The sequence below is a fragment of the Alosa sapidissima genome, chromosome 20 (assembly GCF_018492685.1).
Source record: "Alosa sapidissima isolate fAloSap1 chromosome 20, fAloSap1.pri, whole genome shotgun sequence".
Taxonomy (NCBI): domain Eukaryota; kingdom Metazoa; phylum Chordata; class Actinopteri; order Clupeiformes; family Clupeidae; genus Alosa; species Alosa sapidissima.
This window is the reverse complement of record NC_055976.1, coordinates 27,629,890-27,642,803: the sequence shown is the minus strand read 5'-3', so window position 1 is coordinate 27,642,803 and position 12,914 is coordinate 27,629,890. Positions and strand designations below refer to the sequence as shown.

The following is a 12,914-nucleotide window of genomic DNA, read 5'->3' as shown; positions in this document are numbered from 1 at the left end:
TAATCTTGTGTCCTACTTTTTAATATGCCGCTGGTCCCCCAGTGTGTGTCTCTAGTGCAGCCCCCCCCCCTATAGTGGACACCAGGTGAAGCAGCATGTGTAAAGAATAGCACCAGCAGACCCTCTCCCAGCCCTGAAGGCTCTCAACAACTGCAGGGCTAATTATAGCACCCCTCCTTCAAGAGGAATGCCCCCCACACCAACTCATGCCACCTCATCTCTCTTACTCACCTCCAGGGGTTATTTTTGGAGGCTGTGTCTTGCGCAGGCCTGAGGGGTCCTCCATGTTGCCTGACACTAGGGCCAGGTGTACTGTAGGTCAGGCCTCAGACCAATGGGGAATACAACCATAGACTGGAATGGTCCAGGTTTGGTGCTTTACTGTTTATGGAATCACTGGCATTGCTTTTATGAGCTATGAACAACATTTAAATCCGATGTTAGACTGGTTGCTTGGTCAGGTTTGGACTAAGAGGTGGTGTGATCTCAAGCAAGCAGCAAGTTCAACACTCAACAAGTCTATAAGTGATGTGACATTTGTAATCAGTGAAATGTAATTGTATCATAAGATAAGAATAGTGTTACACCTTTTGGCTGTTTCGGTGGTTATCTTGGTTTCGGTGGTTATCTTGCTATGAATGACTTTATCAACAAATAGGTGAAGCCTTTGAACAGTTATTTATCATTTTAGTAATTTTCACTGGAATTACAGGTATTGACCACAAGAGGGCAGATAGAGCGAGATTATGTTATGGATGTTACAAGCAGTTCACTTCACGTTGCGTTACGTCACAGGGAATTTCCAGTAAGGAAGTCAAGTTTTCTGTACAAACACCGACTCGATCCTGACATTATCTATTGTGTCAGGTACTTTGTGAAATTCATTTTTCCTTCGCACGGATTTCATGCATCTAGACATCGATGATTTAGTTGGAAGCCATCGGAATTGTTGATGCAAATGACTTTGACAGACTCATGCTGACGCGCTGTCCGATTCGGCGAGCTTAGTGACTTTGCTGCGGCATGGCGCAATAATTAGCCAAAGTAGATTCTGATTTTGCGTTTGGGTTGACTGAGCAATTTTTATGTTGATCCTGGATATAGGACTGTAACTCAGAAAGGTAAGACCGTCGTGTTCTTGTTTACCGACAGGGCTTTGTATTCAAGTGCTCATCTTGAGAGGGGGGTCTTGGCTCTATCAATAGGCTAGTTGTGTTGTGATGATTGCGGCTCCACTTCCTTGTTCTGACCGCTGCTGCATGTCTAAGTTGAACATGGTCTTGTTGACCTTTAGTTCTTTAACGCTATTAACTGCTATGTCTAAGCTGGTTTACTGGACGCGCAATCCAGTCTTGAGTGTGACAGTGCACAGTAGCCTAGTTACTTCACCTATATGTCTCAACTATTGGGCAACTACTGTAACTTCTAAAACAAAGAACGAAGTGGTTGAGGAGCATGGTCTCGACTTGTGTTATGCTTGAGCAACGATATAGCAGTTCCTAGCAACACATCATGTCTCACTTATGACAAAAAAAGCATAATTTATGTGTAAGGTTGGAAGTGACTAATTCAGTTTATTTAACCTCTGACAAATCCATAGCTCGGATATGTAAATATACAGTGTTTTACTCATAGCAATGAGTAAAGTATCAATCTTCTGTGACTTGAAATTCCTCGATAACGCACCAGCAGTCAGTGATGCCACTCAAAAGATGGTTCACTAGTGATAAGGTTCTAAATTGATGTGTTTGCCGTTATTGCAAGTCGCTGTTGTTTTTAACATATGCTGTTAGTGTTAGACTTTTATATTTAAAGCATTCTTGTAAGTCACTCAATCAATGCCTCTCCAAAATATGGCCTATTACTAGAATCTAGCCGGATGAACCCGAGTGTTCACCATTTCATATTTGTTTTGCTGTCTGTTTATTCATTTCTGTCTGGGTCCCAGGAACCATGGCCGAAGATGCTTCATACCTTCACCACCAACAGGTTAGTACTGCCTCGGAGTCCGCACCCAATGGGACTTTATCAGAGTGGCTTGAGAATTGAGACATATCATGAACTTCTATCCAGGTTGAGGAGATTCAGCTATTAAAGTTCTGTGGTCAATCTTTGGGCTGAGGTCTTAAAACAACACCATGGGACTAAAAGAACTTGGGCCAAATTTAGAAGTTTGCTTATTGTTGGAATATGTTGAAATATTAAGTGTTGACCACAAGAGGATCTTATTCACCCTATTTATTAGCCACAATGTTTTTTAACCACTCAAAGCTTTTACTATAAGTAACTATTTTATTGTCAAAGGCAGTTTTCAGAAGCTGAGGCTGCAGTAGCATCAGCAGTTGGCCTAGTACTGAAGTGTATGTCCTTTAGAGAAGACTCAGGGCTATGAACGCTCATCCAATCCATGCTTCAGTAGCTGGTAGCAATGAGCTATTGGAGAGCATGCAGCAGCTCCGAGGATGCACAGAAATGCACAGAGGCACCGGTGTGGCAGGCCTGCTCGGTTGCTGTGCACAGGAAGTTGTTCAAATACGCTGAGGTTTGCGTTTCTCGACAGCTTTCAGCTTGGGCTACCTGTTGAATTTACCACATGGAAGGCAGCAGCCAGCTAGAATGTGATTTTTTTGCAGACACTTGTTATGAGCCCCAGAAGGCCTCTTGTCAAAAGAATTAAAGTCACCAGAATATTTCATTCTTGAACATTCTCAGGTCAACAGCAAGCCTGTTGAAGTTTATCTTGCCAACTTATTGTCTGATTTCTAGCTGTGACCATCTGAAATTTAATTAGCCAATTGGGAAGCTTTCAGTCTTTTTTTGTTTTTAAAGTTCAGAGTTCAGGTAATATAACCCTTCTCTCTACTTTTTTCCTCACAGTATTTTGACTACAACTTAGACCCTAGCTGGATTGACATAGAACCCCCCGTGAATCTCCCTAACATGCCATACACCACCAGCCTGAGAATAGGTAAGAACATGACAAAGTATCGCTTCTGTGACTAATTGTTAAGAATATGACTTCCATTTTCGAATGCACAGCACTTAAAGGGAATTCTAAACCAATCTAGCTTTTTGGAACTGCCCTGAGTCATCTAATAAAAATCACCATAAACTCCCAAAGTTCAACCAGTGCCCTTACGGTGAGCCGTCATTCAGAGGTATCCGTCCAGAGCAGTTTCATGATGTCATTGTGAAACTGGCCTCACAAAGAGAGCCTCTAAAGGCCGTAAGTGAGTATGGCGAAGGCGTCTTCTCCTCTGTGACCACTCTCACTTCTCTATCTGACTTGAGAGGTCGAACGGCGGGTCCTTCTTTGAGTGTACTCTCTGTAGACGTGTTTGAGCCGTGTGAGTGGAATGTGAATTGTGGTAGGGAATTAGTAATGAAACAAACAGCCTATCCGGAGTACTACTCATGTGAGAGAATGTATATCTGCCGTTTGAAAGTAATTGAAACTTTAGACAAGGGTCTCCATGTGACTTAGAATTTTTTCATTGACATGTCAGAGCAGGAGGACTAGTCTTGAGTATTGAAATTTGACTTGAATTATGAATTATCACTGCAATAGATATGCATGTAAAGACCATAGATGCATGTATAAAAACACAACGGGTGCTGCCATTTGGTAATTTTATTTTTTTGCATATCAGTGTACAGTAATAGCAAGTCAATATAAATACTTAATGAAGCACACATCAATGGATGTACGTGTAAAGTAGCTGATGTTGCAGTGTCTTCTAGTTCTAGTGAAAGGCTGGGGAATAATTCAGAAAATCACAGATTCTCCAAGCTGAAAACCTGGTGAATTGGATAAGAACTTGTGTAAAGAATTCTGTTTGCATAAAGAATTGCAAAAGAACTTCAGCTTTAAGTTATATACATTCACAAGCATCAGCTGGATGCATTTGGCAGCCTGATGGGCTTCGCCATCAAGGCACAGGAGCCACCCATCGGACCCAACTACCTCCTGATGCCTCCACCCAGAGGCGTTTAATATGGGGAGGATGTGGTCAGGACGGTGTCCCTGTTCAAGACAGGAAGGGGAAGAGTGCTTTCGGTGTAAGCAAACACATTTCTGATGAAGTAGCTACAAACCTCCTACATCACCCAGCTGAACGTTGTTTTTGACTGATTTGCCCCCCCCCCCCCCCCCTCTTTTTTTCCATTTAGTCAAATATCTTTTGCCCCCCCCCCCAGTGCGGACAGGCCACAAGTCATGTTGTTATGATCCTTGACCTTTTGTCCCAGGTGAACAATGCAGGATTTAGGAATCTCTGAGTGCAAAATGAGTGTACATGGTGCTCTTCTGTATTCTAGAATATGCCTGAACTCTGTGTGTGTTTGTGTGGCAGTATAATGCTGAGAATTAAGAAAGTAATTCATACTGAGGAACCTGAAGATGGTGTTGGATTGTGATAAATTAACGTCTTCCTTTCTTGTGCAGTTGATGGACCTTACGTTCAGATTGTAGAACAACCTAAACAAGTAAGTCTTCACCAATACCCACCTGAATCTTTAAATATATTGCATCACAATGCAATCACAGCAGATTGTCTGATATTGCCAAGACATCTGGCATATACCAAAACTGAGGATACTGTTGTGGATTTAATGTCAGTGCATTTATAAAAAGCAAATGGTATTATTTATTACTGAAACATGGATGGAGATTCCAATGTAAATTTGGGATATTTGAAGCCTCTGGCTAAAAGGTCCCTGGAAATGAGAAATAACATCTGAGGCATGATCTAAAAATAGCACGTTATCCTCAAGTCGAGGTGAATGTAATCTTGAATGTAATAAAGTTGAGAGGTCTTGCCAAGTTAAGCATTTGTGGTCATGAAAGATTTTCTTTGCAGCCTTTTCTCTTGCAGCCAATCAGCTAACGCATCTACATGTAGAACAGTAGCCTAGGAGAGAGTCTGTGGCTGTGTACTGCATTTTGTGCTCGTGGTGAGGATGTTGGGGAGGCTGACCCCCCCCCCCCCCACACACACACACTCTCTCTCTCTTATCTCTCTCTTTCTCTCTCGCTCTCTCCCTCTGTTTCCATCAGAGGGGCTTCAGGTTTCGCTATGGCTGTGAGGGCCCTTCGCATGGGGGACTCCCTGGCGCTTCCAGTGAGAAGAACAGGAAAACTTACCCACAAGTGAAGGTGAGACCCTCTCAGTCTCCGTCTCCGACCTCCCCTGACCTCACCTGCTGGGCTGCAGCTCAGCTAGGTTTCATTTTTGTAGCTGACTTTCAGTTCACTAGTTGACTTTCACAGAGGTGCACAATATGGTTGTCCTCAGACATGTAGACGTGCTTTCTGTACGTTTGGCCCCTTCACATCAAGAGATGTCTTCAGATTTCACTGTTTGTAGAAAGTCAAGTTCTGTTGCTTTGGAGCCAAACTGTAGCTTGATAACTGACATTGGTGGATGTTATTTTAGACTAAATCCATCTCCTCAGTGCTGTGTGGGGCAAGGAGTCTCAGAGAGAGGAGAGGAGTGAAGAAGCTCTTTCTCTCTGTCTCTCTCTCTCTCTCTCTTTCTTTCTTTCTTTCTTTTTTTCTTTCTCTCTCTCTTTCTCTCTCTGAGGTCTTTCCTCACTCTTAACCGGAGTCAAATTCCTTGTTTGTTTCAGTTCAGTTTTATTTAGTCATTGTTACAGGATAACAACAAAATGTTGTTAGTTGCTCACCCATTTGCCTTATATCAATTACCATTTACATCCCCTACATCCCCATGAATCACCCATTACCTTATACCTTGTTTACGCAAACCTGGCCAATAAAGCTGATTCTGATTCTGATTCTGATTCTGATTCTGATTCTGATTCTGATTCTGATTCTGGAACACTTTTCTCTGCCTCTGTCTTTCTTTCCCTTTTCTTTCATCTCTCTTTCTTTTCTTTTCTGCTGTACGCATACCTGTCTCTCTCTGAAATGTTCTCTCCCTGCCCCTCTACCCTCTCAGGCTACCCCCTTTCTCTTTCTTTCTTTCTTTCTTTCTTTCTTTCTGTCTTTCACTACACACACACATTCAGTCTAGATCTCTCTGTCTTTCTTTCACCCTCACAAAAAGCATCTTCAATCTCTCTCTCTCTCTCTCTTTGTCTGTGTCTGTCTCTCTCTCTCTCATCCTCACCCTTCTTCTGCGACGATTTTCTGCCCTGTTGGGAATTTCCTTGTGTGTCAGAGGCGTAATTAGTAGGAAGTGCTGCGCGGCGTCACCGACGGGAAACGAGGTGTGCGCTTCACCCACCCCCGCCCCCCTGCCCCCCGAATCGGCCTCTCAGGCAGACTCAGACATGCAGAGGGCCACAATGTGCTGTCTGTTGCTCTCTCCACACACACTCACCCACCCACCACACACACACACTTCTCCCCCCGAGTGCTAACCTCAGTTGTTTGAGAGTAATGAGAAACCTGTTTCGCCGTTACCAGGCTGGCAGATGCCGCTGTGCCATCACTGAACCCAGTGCAGCAGCAGAGAGCTTGGAACAACTGTGTGTTGTGTTGCGTTGTGTTGTTTCTGTGTGTTGTGTTCTGTTGTGTGTTGGGTTGTGTTGTGTTGCATTGTGTGTTGGGTTGTGTTGTGTTGCATTGTGTGTTGGGTTGTGTTGTGTTGCATGTTGGGTTGGGTTGCGTTGCGTGTTGGGTTGGGTTGTGTTGAATTTGCGTGATGTGTTGTGTTGCATGTTGTGTTGTGTTGTGTTGTGTTGTGTTGCGTTGCGTTGCGTTGCGTTGCGTGTTGGGTTGTGTTGTGTTGCCTTGCGTGTTGGGTTGGGTTGTGTTGCGTGGTGTGTTGGGTTGTGTGTTGGGTTGTGTTGGGTTGTGTTGTGTTGCATGTTGTGTTGTGTTGCATGTTGGGTTTGGTTGTGTTGCGTGTTGGGTTGGGTTGTGTTGAATTTTGCGTTGCGTTGCGTGTTGTGTTGTGTTGCATGTTGTGTTGGGCTGTGTTGTTTCTGTGTGTTGTTCTCTAGCTTTGCCTGCTGTATGCCCTCCTCCCCTCCCCCGTCCATCAAAACAGCAATGTTGTGTGTGTGGATGAATGTATGAATTGGTTTTACTGTGTAACTGCTGGTCAGGTGACTGGACTTGGCTAGTTGTGTGTGTGTGTGTGTGTGTGTGTGTGTGTGTTACTGTGGCATAGCATGCCTATTCAGCTTATGAACGTGGCTTTTCATGGTGCTCCATGTCGATTCTAACTCTGTGAAATGATGTCCTCGGGTGCTAGTTCCCAAAATACACCTCAGGCTGTTGACAGGAGGAAATAACAGTGTGTGTATGTGTGTGTGTCTTTTTTTCCCATCGCCTTCAGATTAAACACCCCTTTGGCACACTACACTGCATGGGTCATGACATGCTAACACACAGGTCAAATGCTCTCTTCTCTCTCTCTCTCTCTCTCTCTCTCTCTCTCTCTCTCTCTCTCTCTCTCTGCTAATCAAATATTTCAATATAAAGTAAAGGAGGGATTCCCAACGCTCTCCCATAGCCCCCAACTTCCTTACAGGGCTCTGGCCCATGTGTGCGTCTCAGATCAACACCAACAGTGTGTTTCCTCTTTGCTCTTCTTCCGCACACTCTCTCTCTCTCTCTCTCTCTCTCTCTCTCTCTCTCTCTCTCTCTCTCTCTCTCTCTCTCTCTCTCTCTCTCTTCTTTCTCTTTCTCTCTGTCACTCTCTCTTTCTCGCTCTCTTGCTCTTTCTCGTTTTGAACTTGAGTTCTGATATTGTGTGGGTTTCTATTTTCTTCTTCTCTTCTTTCTTTCCGAGGAGAGCGTTTCGCTTTGATGCTTCTCGTGACATGAGTGAGTCAAATTTGCCCGGGAGGAGAAAGTGACCTTGCGCGGGCGCGCCAGGCACAGCAGGCGCTACAAAAAAAAAGTGTCTAACGCCCAGACGCCGGGTCTCGCCGCACGCTTCCCCACAGGGGTGAGACACCCCGCGGCAGGCCCGCGTCGCAGACAGCGCCGCCGGAGACAACAATGTCCCGTCGGTTGTGGTCGGTCCATCCACACACTCACTTCTGGCTCCAGCGGCGGCCATGGATCTATTAAAAAAAAAAAAAAACTGTGCCGATGTGCAATTAATTTCGCCCTGTCACCCAGCTCTCTCCAATTGTCAAAACCTTTTTGGCCCGGTGGAGAAAGTCCCTCCGGTGAAGTGGAATCTTGTGGGAAATCCCCCCTCCTTTCTTTAGATTGACACAAGAATGTTATTGTTTTTGGCAGACTGATTAGGCAACTGGCAACCTACCTAAGAGGCATGCGCTTACCTTTTTGTCTGTCTCTGTTAACCGCCATTTTTATATTTTTCATTATTATTCATTATGGTCACCTAGAGGTCACCATCAACTGAGTTTAGACACCAGATAGCCTCAGATCAGAGCACCCAACCCAACAACAGCCCAGCTGGATAGAAGGGGAAGAGGTGAAATACACAAGATGATGTTTAATGAGCAGTCTGGCGTGGGCTTAGTGTATTCCTGAAAGCCTGTAAAGCGTGATTCCCTCACTGTTAAGTCAGCATTGATATCCTAAGACCTAAGGCATGATGAGTGGGTTACACATAATTTAAGAATCATCTTGTGAAGAGCTGTCTACTGCTGAAGGATTGCAAAGATTTGTCTGATTGATTGACATTTTCCAGCAGGAACTTGTTTTTAATCAGGCTCACCCATTCCATGTGAGTGTGTGTGTGTGTGTGTGTGTGTGTGTGTGTGGTGTGTGTGTGTGTGTGTGTGTGTTTTTATGCGCTTGTTTACTCGTTTGCTTTGTGTTTGCACGTCTTGAAGTTGATGTTTTGAACGGTGGCTCAGATGTCTTTTGAAGTACTGCGCTGGTGTTTTTGACGAATCTTTCAAAGCAATTATCTAGCACCAGCTTCTCTGAATCAAGGGCCAATGAATCAGCTTTCAGATAAGTACCATTGTGAACCAGGAAATGCAATGACGTTGGCTAAATCAACACTTCATCCATTATGTAGACTATTTGTAGGTCAGTGTGCTGTCTACCAGGGGACTCACATCTAGATTAGTTCACCAAATATGGATAATCACCATATTAACTGGAATCATGCAGAATCTGTCAATGGACAATGGAAAATGGATTTTTTAAAAAATATATATTTTTGTCCCCAATCTATACATTTTACACAGAATTGGTAATAGTTGGTGCTAGTAAAATGCTCTAATGTAAAAAAACAAACATTCAGAATTCACAAACACATTCAAAAACTAAATTGTGCCACACTTTTAGTCTATATGTAAATTAAACGCATAATAATCACATTATTCCCTACATTCTCTATATTCACATGCTATCTAATGAACGATGAACAAGAAGCGCCATACAGTACAACAGCAATATTGACATAAAACTGCTAAGAGATACAGTATACTTTTTTTCTTAAATTAAAATAAAATTACTTTTCATAAGTAGTCATAATTGGTTCATAGAAAATGTATATTCATTTATTTTTTAATGAAATCCATTAAGCTGAAACTTACTGTATAGAAGCTACCAAAAGCCTAAGAGGCCCAAAACTGCCAAAAGCCTTGAAAATGAAAAACAGAATAAAGCTAAATCTTTTTTGATGGTCTTTGAATTTTTGGAAGCATTTTGCTAAACTCATATGGTGAATATCACCAAGAACACAAAATGGAATCGTGTTAATTCTACACAAAATTAATTTGTTAATTCTACATTAAATGAACAAAATACTGCTGTATATAGGTATCAGAATGGTGTACGTTATCACATCATTGTGTGTGTATGTGTGTGTGTGTGTGTGTGTGTGTGTGTGTGTGTGTGTGTAGATCTGTAATTACCAGGGTCCGGCTCGTGTGGTCGTTCAGCTGGTCACCAACTCAAAGGACCCCCACCTGCACGCACACAGCCTGGTGGGTAAGCAGTGTGACAAGGGAATCTGCATCGCCGAGCTGCCCCCCAAAGACAATACCATCAGGTATAGCTCCTCTGCATGCTTACTCACTCATACATACAGACACACGTACACACACACACACACACACACATAAACACACACACAAAAACACACACATAAACCACACACGCGCACACACAAACACACGCATGCACACACACACACACACACACACACACACACACACATATATATCCTTACTTAGTCATAACTCTAAAGCCACAGGTTTGTGTAAAAAGGTGGTGGTTCATATCTTTTGGTTTCAATTCCCATAAAATTCAGGAAATGAAAACTACAAATGATTATGACAAATAGTAAAGATTAAAAACTAATGTTGAGTTTGTCATTGTCACCCAAAATAACTAATGAAACTCATCATGCTAATCAGGCTCTTGCTGTTAATTTCAAATGGACTCAAATATGTGAAAGTGCACCAGTAAAAATGAACCATGGATTTAAAAATCAAGTGGAAGTGGCTGGCATGAGATTTCATGATTACTGTTCATCAGACCCCCCCACCCCTGTATGAAAGCATAAGAAATGGATTACCTTCCCTCGAAACTCATCACAGATGCAGACCTCTAATGTGGCAATGCCTCAAAAGCAGAAGTTTTGCAATTCTCTGGTCAGACAGAAGTTTGAGATTCATCATTACTAGGCCTCGTGGCAATTAAGGAAAAGCCCTTTGGCTAACTTTGATGCAAGTGATGAGGTATGTGGTCAGTTTGCACGGCAGAGGTGAGCTTGAGGTGTGCTTTTTATAGGATCTTTGGATCGATGATACTGTCATTGCCTTTTGGCGATGTAAATAAGATGAGAGTGTTAACGGAGGGATTGATTACGCTTGTCCATTTTCTGAGTTTGTGAGATATCTCCGATCAAGAGTAGCCTAGTCGACGAGTTTTGTATATGAATGCACATGCATGAAAAGGAAGGCAAGCGTCTGCAAGTCACACAGAAACTGGATAAGAGATTGAACGAAAACGTTAAATTGAGAAAGACAATTAAAATGTTCAGACTCATCATACAGTATGAATATTAAAGGTTAAGACTTGCAAACTCCCCGAATCCGTGAGCATATTGTTATGAATATCTCACATAGAACGAAAATGTAATGACTAGGGATGCACGATATATCGGGCGGCCGATATATTATTGGCCGATAAGTGAAAAAATGAAAATATTATTATCGGTCCGATAACAGAATTCTGGCCAATAATTTGCGCCAATATTTTTTAAAGTCCTAATTTAGGCCTACGTAAGGTCCGTCTGGCTACACTGAGCTACTTGAGCTTGGTTGGCTATACCTTTTCCTCAATATAATGTCAGCGGCGTGAATGTATTTCACCACTCTAACAAAATCTGTGGATATGCGTTCATTTGGGAATCTGTGCATCTCAAAATCCTCTCGTGAATGATCCGCCATTTAACCTTACCAGGTTAAATGGCGGATCAGCCCTATCTAGAGTCGTCTTGTGCTGATGTGTTTGCACTTTACCGCGCTGGTCGGGGAAACAAATAAACAAACTCGTTAGTGGGACGAGTACATAAGTAGGCCTAGTTCTAAGTTGTGTTTTAGTATTATATTTGCATTACTTTAGCTTGGGTTTTGTATTATTACCTAGAAATATGCTAACCATTCCTGCTTCAGTTCCAGACAGGTCATCATAATAAGTTATTAAAACCTTCGGGGCTAACCCCTTTCATTTCTGCTGCAGCATGTTGTGCGCAACAGAGTAGACGGACATAAGATACAGTCTGAGGAGTTGCAGCTTTATTCAGTTACCCGCAGTTGAAACTAAACCTAAGTTTCCCTCACAAACTCTGATTTGGTCGCTATACTGTAGCTTATTCCCAGCTGAGCCGTTTATGAGTGTTTAGTCCTAAATGAAAACGATTCATACTCTCTAGCCACTCACTCGCAATTCACTGACGTCAGGTTCACTTAAAGGAGCCACACATACTGTAGGGCTAAGCTACTGTTATGTTGACTGCTGTACTATTGAGGACTATTATGAGTTCTGTCCATCATTTGGTGGTAGGTAAAATTACTGCAATAAAATTATGCTTATTAAATGCTTTTCCCAAATCACTTTTCACAATTTTTTTTCAAGAGTAATATTATCGGTTATCGTATCGGTATCGGCCACAACAAACCAATAAATATCGGTTATCGTTATCGGTCCTAAAATTCCATATCGGTGCATCTCTAGTAATGACTCCTTAATTCACAGCTAAATTGATTATTGAGGTGTAGTACATGGTCATACATCAGTCCTCAAAAGCTTTCTATTGAAAGTTATTGTGAAGCAAAGACAGATACATATTGTGAGGTAATGTTAAGATTGTATGTCTTGTGTTGTAAATCGCTTTTGATTAAAGCGTCCGCTGATCAAACATAACTTTAACCATAACCATAAACATGGTACATCATTCACTACATTCCTGACCAGGAAGAGGTGCTCACCAACATCTCACTTTTGCAAGGAGAAACAGGCAAACCTAACGTAGGGGGATTTCTGGCATGAAATAGAGTCGCTAGTGATGGAATTTTTATTTTTGGCATAGTGAATTACCCCTTTAACCCATTACAGTCCATCATAAAAGAAACAGGGCTGCTAACTGCACTGAAACACTCACAGCTGCAGATTAGATGTATGCACGTTTGCTGTTTCTACTGCTAGCATTCATTTGTTCCCTATGTTGTTCTTTAATATGAAGCAGCTGCAGCAACTTCGTGTTTAATGAGTTATGCGTAAATGTAGCAAAGTCCACTTCTCCAACCAAAATAGGTGTAAACAATGGCTTGGTTGCTATCTGTTCACCAACACATGTATGCTACTGTCAGCCAATATAGAGTTTGATAGGGGACAACGTATTCATACTTCATACCTATTTTGCTGGCTAGAACATCTCTTACTACTTTCCAGTCAATTATTTCACTGATATGTGTTTCTCAGTACAGTGAGAGTGATAGAA

General features: G+C 42.4%; 1 protein-coding gene across 2 annotated transcripts in view; it reads left to right on the top strand.

Annotated features, from left to right (window-relative positions):
* The first annotated feature begins 784 nt into the window (after nucleotides 1–784).
* The window catches only part of nfkb1 (nuclear factor of kappa light polypeptide gene enhancer in B-cells 1), a 35,725-nt gene continuing 23,595 nt past the window's right edge, over nucleotides 785–12,914 (top strand). The window contains exons 1-6 of one of the 2 annotated variants that reach the window (XR_006025592.1): nucleotides 785–1,121; nucleotides 1,949–1,989; nucleotides 2,878–2,968; nucleotides 4,445–4,485; nucleotides 5,057–5,155; nucleotides 9,808–9,956. Coding sequence is in view for 1 of the 2 variants with exons in the window: in XM_042073486.1 (XP_041929420.1) it covers nucleotides 1,954–1,989; nucleotides 2,878–2,968; nucleotides 4,445–4,485; nucleotides 5,057–5,155; nucleotides 9,808–9,956 (416 nt within the window). In the remaining variant the exon portion in view is untranslated. The remainder of the gene's footprint in view (nucleotides 1,122–1,948; nucleotides 1,990–2,877; nucleotides 2,969–4,444; nucleotides 4,486–5,056; nucleotides 5,156–9,807; nucleotides 9,957–12,914) is intronic. The other variant, XM_042073486.1, reaches the window with a different exon arrangement.